The sequence below is a fragment of the Mustela nigripes genome, chromosome 12 (assembly GCF_022355385.1).
Source record: "Mustela nigripes isolate SB6536 chromosome 12, MUSNIG.SB6536, whole genome shotgun sequence".
Taxonomy (NCBI): domain Eukaryota; kingdom Metazoa; phylum Chordata; class Mammalia; order Carnivora; family Mustelidae; genus Mustela; species Mustela nigripes.
The window spans coordinates 140,720,294-140,732,174 of NC_081568.1; the positions used below are offsets into that span (position 1 = coordinate 140,720,294).

The 11,881-nt window shown below is 38.6% G+C and overlaps 1 protein-coding gene across 2 annotated transcripts in view; it reads right to left on the bottom strand.

The window, feature by feature from the left end:
• The window catches only part of DMXL1 (Dmx like 1), a 126,035-nt gene extending 116,304 nt beyond the window's left edge, over window positions 1-9,731 (bottom strand). For both annotated transcript variants that reach the window (XM_059416079.1, XM_059416078.1), the window contains exon 1: window positions 9,634-9,731. In XM_059416079.1, the coding sequence (XP_059272062.1) occupies window positions 9,634-9,720 (87 nt within the window). In that variant the 5' untranslated portion in view covers window positions 9,721-9,731. The remainder of the gene's footprint in view (window positions 1-9,633) is intronic.
• Window positions 9,732-11,881: the final 2,150 nt, after the last annotated feature.

Consider the following 11,881-nt stretch of genomic DNA (forward strand, 5'->3'; position numbering starts at 1 on the left):
GCCCTATAAACAAACACTGGCATGAATTTAATAATTTTTCTCTAATCTCTTCCCATAATTAAGAATATCTTAAAAAAAAAAAAAGAATATCTTATCCGGACCATAAAGCAACCAGAACTCCCATAACCGTGACAAGAATGTAAATTAGTATGGTACAACTACTTTGGAAAGCTAAACACATGCCTACACAATAACCAGCAATTCGACTTCTAAGTTTATACCCAACAGAAATGTGTCCATATATACACTAAAACACATGAACAAGAACATTCATAACTATTCATCAACACCCCAAAGTAGAACCAATCCAAACATCAACCAACAATGGAATACACAAATGAACTGCAGTATAATCATACAATGGAATACTATAAACCAATGGTTCTCAAATTCTCTAGTGTCGGGAATTCTTTGCACTCTTAAGAAAATATTAAGGTTAACCATCCTCCCATCCCCTTCCTTAAGGGCGTTAGTTTTTGTGTGTTATCACTATCAATACTCTCTCTCTCAGAAATTAAAACGGAGAAAATATAATACACCAACTAATTCAGTAATGAAAACCTCCCAACAAATAAAAGCCTAGGATCAGATGGTTTCACCAGCGAGGTCTACCAGACATTTTAAGAGAATTAAGGCCAATCCTTTCCAAAAAACTTAAGAGGGAATACTTTCAAACTCATTCTGCAAGGCCAGCATTATGTTGTTACAAACCTAGACAAGGGCACTATAGGAAAAGAAAATTACATTGCAATAACCCTGATTGACATAAATGTAAAAATCCTTAACAATTTCAATTCCAAAAGGACAATTTCAAAAGGACATTAAAAAGATTATGCATCATAATCAAGTGAGATTCATCCCTGAGATTTAAGGACAGTTTAATAAAGGCCATATATGCCAAGCCCACAATATGAACACCATATTCAATGGTGAAAAGCTGAAAGGTTTTCTCTAAGATCAGGAGAAAGGCAAGGATGTCTACTCTCATTACTTCTATTCAAAACAGTACTGAAAAGTCCTGGCCAGAGCACTCAGGCATGAAAATAAATAGATAGATAGATAGATAGATAGATAGATAGATAGATAAAAATGGCATCCAAATAGGAAAGAAACACAAAAAACTTTCTGTTTACATTTAACAGGATATACTGAAAACCCTAAAGACTCTACCAAAAAATAAGAAATTAGAACAAATGAATTCCATGAAGTCATAGGATACAAAATCAATACACAAAAATCCGTTGCATTTCTACATGGTAACAGTGAATCTTTCAAAAAAGAAATTAAGAAAACAACTTACATCAAAAAGTAAAATACTTAACATAAATTTTAAAAAGGTGAAAGATCTTGTGCACCGAAAACTGTAAGACACTGATTAAAGAAATTGAAGATGACACAGATAAATGGGAAAATATCTTGTGTTCCTAGATTGGAAGACTACTGTTAAAATGTTCATAATACCCAAAGCAATATACAGATCCAATGCAATCCCTATCAAAATTCTAATAGTATTTTTCACAGGCCAAAAAACATTCTAAAATTCATATGTAACCACAAGAGACACCAAAAAGCCAAAGCAATCTTGAGTAAGAACTAAGCCTGACACTCATATGTGGAACATAAGGAATAGTCTGGAGGACCAAGGGGAAGGGAGGGAAAACTGAAAGGGATATCAGAGAGGGAGAAAAACCATGAAAGACTCTGGACTCCAGGAAACAAAGAGGGTTAGAGAAGGGAGGGTCGGATGGAGGGATGGCGTGACTGGGTGATGGGTATTAAGAAGAGCATGTGTGGTGATGAGCAGTGGGTGTTATACACAACTGATGAATCATCGAACACTACATCAAAAACTAATGATATATTTTATGTCGGCTAATTGTACAAAAAAGAAATAAATAAAATTTTTAAAAAAGAACTAAGCTTGAGCCACTGAGCTCAAGCACCATACTTTCTGATTTCAATCTATATTACAAAGCTATAGTAATCAAAACACTATGATACTAGCATAAAGACAGGCACCATGAACAAAAAAGGAAGAGAAGCATGAGCTCAGACACAAACCCACGCACATATGGTCAACTAAATCTTCAGCAAAGGCACCAAGAATACATAATGGAGAAAGGACAGTCTCTTCAATAAACGGTGTTGAGAAACTGCACATCCAATTGCAAAAGAATAAACTGGACACTTATCTCACATTATACACATAAATCAACTCAAAATGGATCACAGACTTACATGTAAGACTGAACCATAAAACTCCTAGAAGAAAACACAGAGAAAAAGCTCCTTGATATTGGTCTTAGTCATGACTTTTCTGATATGACATGAAAAGCACAAACAGCAAAACCAGTAATAAACATGTAGGACCACATCAAACTAAAAAGCTTCTGCAAAGCAAAAGAGAATAAAGTGCAGAGTCAACCTACAGAATGGGAGAAAATTTTGCAAACCATCTCTGATAAGGAATTAATATACAAAGTATATAAGGAACTCATTCAACTCAATAGCAAAAGAACAATCTGAATTTTAAAAAGGTAAAGAAGTTGAATAGATATTTTTCAAGAAAAGATATACAAGGGGCTAGTAGGTACATGAAAATAAGTTCTTCATCACTAATCCTTAGGGAAATCAAATCAAAACCACAGAGAGACATCACCAAATGGCTATTGTCAAAAAGATAAGAGATAACGTGTTGGTGAAGACACAGACCAAAGGAAATTCTTACGTACTCTTGCTGGGAGTGTAAACTGTTACAGATGCTATGGAAAACAGTAAGAAGGTTCCTAAAAAATTAAAAATAGAACTACCATATTATTCAGCAGTCCAACTTCTGGGTATATACCCAAAGACAATAAAATGACTATCTCAATTAAATACCTGCACTCCCATATTCACTGCAGTGTTTATGCACAACAGCCACAACATGGAAACAACCTAAGTGTCTAACTACAGATGGGTGGATAAAGAAAATAGGGTATATATACACAATGGAACAGTATTCAGCCATAAAAAGAAGAAAACCCTGACATTGGTGACACCCATGACAGCATAATGCTAAGTGAAATAAGTCTAAGAGAGAAAGACGAATATATGTATTTCAATTATGCACAGAATCTAAAAACATTATACTGATAGAGAAAAGAATGATGGTTGCCAGGGGTTCTGGGGTGGTGAAATGTGAGACTTTGGTCGAAGGGTACAAACTTTCAGTTGTAAGATAAATAAATTCCAGGGATCTAATGTGCAGCATGGTAACCGTAGTTAACGATATTGTACTATACTTGAAAGTTGCTCTAAGAGTAAAGCTTTAATGTTCTCACCATAACAACAACAAAATAGTAAAGATGCAAAGTAAAGGGTATGTCAACTAGCCTGTGATAAACATTTTGTAACATACATGTAGCAAATCATCACAGTGTAGACCTTAAATTTAAACAATGATATAAGGCAATTATATCTCAATAAAGCAGTGGTGGCAGGGGAGACATAAATCTATACAGATAATCTAATCTGGGTATCACTCAAGAATCACTTAAAATAGACACATCTTCTTATGCACAGTTCTAGAAGACTATTAAAATTAATTCAGTCTTCTCTGTAGCTTATACAACATGATGAGGTAAAAAGCATGGAAATATACCAAGCCCTCTCCTCGCAAAAAAAAACAAAAAAACAAAAAAACAAAAAAACAGGGAAAACAGCTTTAAAGTGAGCTAAGGATGTACCACTTTATTCTTTAAACAATCCATCAACCTGGTTTAAATAAAACCCTAAGAAGTAATACAATACATGGTATTTCTAAGACCAAATTTAAAACTAGTTTGACAGATTTTTCTAAAATAAATTCTCAAAATTTCCCTCCAAGGTGTCCTGACTATATTGTATGACATTATCAAAACCATAAGAATAGCACTGATTTATCAAATAAACTGCCATGCTATTTGGTCTCCAAAATTAATGTGCATATACTGATAATTGATATATTAGATGCTTCTGTCAAGAGATCTGTAACGAGAACAATCTATTACTAATCAATGAAAATTAAATTAACAAGTGAAAATTCTTTTGTTGGGTACCTATAATATTAGGTTTACTAATTTTGAGACTAAAGAAGATGCCCAGGAAGAACTGAATTCAACGTGCTATCAAGCATATAATCACAATTTCTTACTTAAAATTGTGACAGAAAACCTTCTCAAATTTCTAAATTTCAAAAATTATCCAAGTCTGTAACAGCTGGTATTCAAACTTGGAAGTATTGTGATTTCTGTAAAACACTTGGATTTCTTGTTTTCACTGTTCTGTTTTTACCAACCATACCAGGTAAATATTCTAAGGAATTTCTTCCTGGTATATGTCATGGTTAAATGACTTGAATTGTAAAATACTGTAATTAACATTTTTCTCATTTTTAAACATATAATGTTGAAGTTTAATTTTGCTTCAATAATCTTAAAGGTACTTTAATACTATTTAAAACTCAGTATTTTAAAATAGGCCAGTTTTTTTAAAATTTATTTTTTAACTTATTTTCAGCATAACAGTATTCATTATTTTTGCACCACACCCAGTGCTCCATGCAATCCGTGCCCTCTCTAATACCCACCACCTGGTACCCTGACCTCCCACCCCCCCGCCCCTTCAAAACCCTCAGATTGTTTTTTAGAGTCCATAGTCTCTCATGGTTCACCTCCCCTTCCAATTTCCCCCCAACTTCCTTCTCCTCTCTATCTCCCCATGTCCTCCATGCTATTTGTTCTGCTAAGTGAAACCATATGATAACTGACTCTCTCTGCTTGACTTATTTCACTCAGCATAATCTCTTCCAGTCCTGTCCATGTTGCTACAAAAGTCGGGTATTCATCCTTTCTGATGGAGGCATAATACTCCATAGTGTATATGGACCACATCTTCCTTATCCATTCATCCGTTGAAGGGCATCTTGGTTCTTTCCACAGTTTGGTGACCGTGGCCATTGCTGCTATAAACATTGGGGTACAGATGGCCCTTCTTTTCACTACATCTGTATCTTTGGGGTAAATACCCAGTAGTGCAATTGCAGGGTCATAGGGAAGTTCTATAAAATAGGCCAGTTTTTAAGAAGTCTGATGTACTTGTGATGGCATATGAGAACCACAAAAATCTCTTTCCAGATGTAAATAGTATCTTCCCTTCCTATATTCTCTCCCCTTACAAAGACCTGTAAGTCCCCTCCAAAAAAAAAAACCCCACACAACAACAACAAAAAAACCCCTTTCTATCCTCCCACTTATAAAGTTTTCCCTAGAGTGAACAAAACAAAAAGCTAAACTAAAAGATGCTTACCATGACAGACATAGGAAGAAGAATGCTAATTTAGCCTCTATTTCTCTACCAACCAGATAGCTGCATCAGTCTTTTGACCTCTAATTGGGGTCCCCTGACAGTGAATATGGGGTTGTCTAACACAAAAGGAAGCCTGGAGCTCTAACATGTTTGTTTTCTCTCCTATAGCAAAGATGTTTAAATTACAAACTAGAGACAGGAAGTCCTAAATATTAACACAGTCTGTCTCTTATAAATTACCTCCTTTTCAATTTCATTTGAAAGTTTCAACACTAACCATAAACAATGAAATGAGAAGAAAAAAATCTATTGTATATTAAAGCACATGTCATCAGTATGCACAGCAATACTAGAAAATCTAGATTCAAACTAACGGTGCCTCTTTTTAACTATTTGCCTTTCATAAACAAAACATTTTTTATTCTAAACAAAAATTGTCAACAGATCAGGATCAGTTTGCTCACATATTTTCACTCTAATAGCAGGAAATTAACAAGGAAAAAAGACTGAAGGAAGCATTCAGGTAAAGAAAGAAAAAATAAAGAATTTTTGCTTAGTGTGCAGGAAAACCATTGCTAAGAAGTGACTGAACAAAGTCTAAAGGAACTTTAATAGAATCATTTTATTTGGACTCAAATCTAAATTATTAAAGCTATTCTAAAACACAGACGTTTAATTATATTGCAACAAGGCTTCTTTAAGTACTATTCATCAATTCAACCAATATTTATGTGCCAAGCATTAGTATGAGTAAAACTTTAATTTTATAGTGGCTCAGTGGGTTAAGCTCAGTGGGTGGCTCAGTGGGTGGCTCAGTGGGTTAAGCCTCTGCCTTCGACTCAGGTCATGATCTCAGGGTCCTGGGATCAAGCCCCACATCGGGCTCTCTGCTCGGCAGGGAGCCTGCTTCCTCCTCTCTCTATGCCTGCCTCTCTGCCTACCTGTGATCTCTCTCTCTCTGTCAAATAAATAAATAAAATATTAAAAAAAAAACTTTGATTTTATAATAATTGACATTTTTGAGGGTTTTACATATACTAACAATAAACAGAACTTAACACTTTTTCATGTAATAACCCTATGAATAGGTACTACTCTGGCCCCGTTTTACAGATGAGGGAAAAAAAGAATTTAAAAGAACTTGCAGACAGATGTACAGCTAAACATAAGGATGAGACTGGAAATCAAACCCAAATAATAACTCTACTAATAGGAGCCACCAATACCTTAATCACTGTTCTAGATGGTCATAATGAAACCATAGGAGACACAAGGCAATACTGGTTAATAATATAATGAAAGTACAAATAAAGTGGTTTGACAGCATAAGACACATGGTCACTGTCTACTAGAAGTTCTTAGACTAAGAAGGAAGTCAAAATACTCCATGTCAGTTTTAGCAGTAAGATGTTAGCTAATACTTAGACAAACAAATTATATCAGTAAGTACATATTTTAAAACCTAGAATCCATGAGAGCTGGCATTCAATTTCATTTCAATTTAAAACCTGTCAGACTTCCTTTGAGAAACAGGATCTCATTTCTTGCAATCTTTCAAAACAAGAACAGGTAAGTTATCAGCAAACATGAGAAGGGAGGAATTACAAACACAGGATGTCTTCACAAAAGGCATGAAGTGCAAGAGAAATAAAATCATTCTTCAAAGGGGCCTCCAAATGGAAGATCTCATGTCTCTCCCTCAAGTCAAACTGAAATTTTGAGATTTTTTTAAGTCTGTACATACCATTAATGTCTGCTATCTTCTATCAAAGAAGTCAAAATCAGAAGCATTTAAAAACAATTCAAGGAGTCGGGTGCCTGGGTGGCTCAGTGGGTTAAGCCTCTGCCTTCAGTTCAGGTCATGATCTCAGGGTCCTGAGACCGAGCCTTGAATCGGGCTCTTTGCTCAGGGGGGAGTCTGCTTCCTCCTCTCTGCCTACCTCTCTGCTTACTTGTGATCTCTGTTTGTCAAGTGAATAAATAAAATATTAAAAAAAAAAATTGAAGGAGTCAAAAATAAACAGATCTGCTTTTTAACATGAAAAACAAGCAATTTCAAAAGAGATAAATTAAAGATGTATATATATGGTATAGAGGAAACTGAAGGCAAGAAACTTAGTTTGTAATAGAACAAGCAACATAATGTTAAAGGGTCAAGGATGGATTGGGTACAAAGGAAGTAGATGATTGTTAATCACTAAACTACAACCCAAATTACAGAGAACTAGGGTATCTTTATACTAAACAAATGAAAAATTTATTTTTATCTAATTTACTAAAATCCTTCCGGAGACGTGGGAGAAATCTGCAGTAGGCTTGGTAGGAGATGATTAAACTCTGGTCTATGGAGGGCACCTGAAGAGGGCAATCAGTTAAGGGTCCAACTCTTGGTTTTGGTTCCAGGATGGCTCTCAAGGTGGAGAGATTGAGCCCCTATTCCCTAACCCCTATCCTACTGAGGTCCTGCTCAGGCTTAGGGCCCACTAAGTTTGCTTAAGACTCTCACTCCTTCTCCTTCTGCCCCTGCCCCCACTACATGCGGGTCGCAGGTGCTCTCTCCCTTGCTTGCTCGTTTTCTCTAAGATAGGTAAATAAAACTTTAAAAAAAAATCTGGTCTATGGAAATAGATTTTAAAAATAAGGTCACAAAAGAAGATACATGATGGTGTATAATAACCACATAGAAGCTCTGGTTTATTAGCACACCTCTTCTTTAAAATAACACCAAGTTTTTATAAACACTTAGAGGGGTCATCTAGGTGTATACCTAGGCCAGTATATTGTATGTACTTTAAAGTTCACACTATGGCATAGATACCAAAAGCTTTCTAAGGAAAAGTTGCTAGAATTTGCATTGGAGAAAACACTCATACAACTTTAGGAGATGCTACCATCCTATAATCTCCCACTAGAGAACCCCCTTAGGATGCTGCTTATTTCTTCCATCTTAATACCAAGAGCAGAGAGCAATGTCCAGCTATAGGGAGTCTAGAGTAGCTCACTAAGACCCTCAGAGTTCACTCTTCCCCTGAGCATTCAGGCTAGATTAACATTTAGCATCAGAATCTCAAAATTGCTACTGTCAAATGCAAGCTAAGGTATGTATGAATCTCTCCACAGAGGAGGTACATACTCTCTCTGAGAATGAGTACTTAGTTGTCACAGATCTAAAAGCACAATTTAGATATGAAATTTCTATACCATGTTAAATTATCACTATTATTTAATCTAAGATTTATTTTGACTGACAAAGACCACAAAATAATTCATAAGTAAAACAGAAGAAACCCTAGGGGATCTGTTAGGCTGTTTACTTAGTTTCACTTGCTTATGTAAAATTAAGTTTTACTTTTATCCTTAACGAAGAGATAACACAAGTTATGGCAAATATCCTCAGTATTATAAATACGTTTAGACAATGGGTATCATATGCAGTACTTACTTACAGTGTAAAATTATTATAAAAACTATAAAGCAGAAAACGCCACCGCACTGTTAAGTAGCTAGAAGTTTGAGGACTTCCTCCTTCTAGTATCTGAGAAAACCAATGAAAAACTAGTCACGTTCAGTAAATCTTAACCTGGACCTACCACTACACACCAGGAAAGTTTTATGGAAAAACTGTAATGCAACTTTTAGTAATTAATGTGAGCAATCTAAAATAAACAAAAGTTTCCCAGGATTTCTAAACTGTTACATATGGAATCCAAAGGATGACAGGAGAGAATTACTTATGAAAAATCTCTTCTTCTTTCCAAAGTTATTCCCTGGTGAATATGAAGAAAACTACATGAAAACAATGTTTTCACTGGATTACTCAGCGCTAGATGTTGGTAGCAAACAATTAATTGTTATAAGACACCCACTTTTTTTTTTTTAATTACAAAGATACTTGATCTTAAATTGGTCTAAAATTAAACCAATCTCAACTATTTCTACATTTGACAATTTAAGCCTATGGAGCAGGATACCGAAACGCCCTCATACACATTACAACAACGATTTCTGGATAAACGATTTTGATAAACCACCCCAGTCCAAGGACGTCAGACTAGAAACTTTAAAAATCCTACAAAACATTCTAACTTCCGACCCAGTACCTCGATGACGGACATGTTTCTCCCTCCTTCGCTCTCAGAAGCCAGGTCCGCCTGGTCCTAGGGGCGGGGACCTTCGTGGGAGACCAGGGGACCCCAGTGCGGGCGACCAGGCATTCCCGGCCTCGGTCCCGTGAGTCTGGGCCGATCCCGGCTGACTCAGGGGCGCGGACCCGCCACGGGCGACGCGGGAGCCTCCCTCACTCACCGTGAAGCGCTGGTCGCCGACGCTGCCCACGGAGAAGCAGTGGTCGCCAGGGTTCACAGCCCCGGTCAGCACCTGGTGCAGGTTCATGTCTGCGCCCTAGTCCCGCAACGGACGCCGCGTCCGGCTCATGCCCAGGGTCAGCTGCCGCTTCCCTCCTCCTTCCCTCAGGGGCGGCGGCCGCTCTTGGGCGGCGACGGCGGCAGCGACGGGCGCCAGGAGCCGGAGCCGCTCAGCTGGGGCCCGCAGTTCTTCCCGAGCCCTGGCGGGCAAGGCCCGGAGGGGGCGGGCCGCCGGGAGGGCGCAGCGCGGCGCTCGTCCGCGCACCTGTCACAGCCCGCGCGGGCCCAGGTGAAGCTCCGGGGCGACTAGGGCCGAGACTCCAGGCCGACTGCCCGGAGGAGGGCCGCGCAATCCACACAGTTCTTCTCGGCTCGGGGTGGCTGGCCCAGACCGAGCCCCAGGGGCGCAGACAGCACGCGCTCGCCTTCCCCGCCTGACCTGTCCCTTCCCGGCTCCGGTGCCCGCCACCCCCACTGGCCTTTGCCGCTTACTACGCGTCGCTAGGTCCCTTCAGCCGAAATATCGCGAGACTTCCCGCGGCGAAGAGGGGTACTGCGGTAAAGGACTCATTTTTTTTAAACCACAGTTTACTGATCCGCAAGTGGATAAGAAAACGCCTAGTCTAGTCAGATGCTGGCCAATCATGAGCTCCAATCCACCTAGGGCCCCGCCCACCACTGAGAACAGGCCAATCGCTTGGAGGCGGATGACTGAGTCTGTCGTTTTGAGTGCGGAACAGAAGGACACCGGCAGAAACATAGTGAGCCTAGAATGAGCTAAGAGTAGTCGTATTGTGCTTTAGGATGGGGCTTAATCCGTCGGTTCAGAAAGCGTGAGAAAGGCGTTATAAATGGAGATGCAGTGTCCTCCGTCCTGGTAGAGACTACAAGTCCCAGCAAGCACCGCGCCCCCTCCTCCCGCCCCCGGCGTCCCTTGGGGACTCCCAAGTGGATGTGACCCCTTCTGGAGTCTCTGTCCCGGCATAAGAGTTTCTCCAGCCTTCCGCGCCTTTCCAACTCGCTAAGCAGGGTGATTTTGAGAGACTTAAATACTCGACAAGTGTTAAAATCAAGTGTTTTCACCTAAATTTTCCTGAACTTGGGTTTTGAAGAACCGCTGACTATAATTACTGCACCAACCCTAGTTGAGCGTTTGTTTCTGGAAAAATCCCTAAGGATTCCAAAAGATTAGTGTCACAGTTACAACTGCTGGATACTCTCAGTGTATTTTGACCCAAGTCTTGTGTTATTGTTGATAAAATGTCTGTTTATATTTTTCCTTCCATATATTTAAGCCTCTGAAGTACGGACTGTCCTCTTCGACTGTGTATCCCCAGTGTCTAGCGCAGTGTCTGTCCCAGCATAGGTGTTGGGTAAATGTGAAACGGAGGAATATGAACAGGAACTCTCCACCTAAAAAGAGTAGTTTGTTAAAAATTGCTAAATTGATTTTTATATACTTTTGTCGTGGTTTAAAAAATTTTTAAAAACCTTCACTCAGATGCTTGGATGGGAGTATTAATTTTATCCCTTTTATGCTTTGCAAGGAAGTATTTTTGCAATGTGCATTTTATTTTGCAGTAAAAAGTCACTTCAGGGGCACCTGGGTGGCTCAGTGGGTTGAGCCTCTGCCTTCGGCTTGGGTCATGATCTCAGGGTCCTGGGATCGAGCCCCACATCAGGCTCTCTCCTTCGCGGGGAGCCTGCTTCCCCTTCTCTGCCTGCCTCTCGGCCTACTTGTGATCTCTCTTTCATATAAATAAATAAAATCTTTAAAAAAAATGTTACTTAAAAAACAAGCTTAAGAGTCATCTCCCTCTTTTAATTTGAACGATGTCAATAGAATCCTATTATTTATCCCAGTCTCTTTATAAAAATAAGGGACTTAAAACTTAATTTGTCTTTAAAAAACTTTTATTGAGGCCTAATGTACATACAACTTAATTTCTGTTTTAATTATAATTCAAATCTTATTCAGAGTGGCTTTAAGTTAATTTTACATTTTAGATTCTAACTGAAGTTTTTTGTGTGTGTTCCTACATAAATTGTATCTGGCCAAACGTTTTTACTCATTCTATCCTGCCCAGTTTTTAGTTTTCAAGGGCATGCAGTATAGCAGAATTAAAGAAACTGAGTGACCTAGTAGTTAGGAAATCTGAGATCTCCTCCTGATCTTACATTAGCTGTGT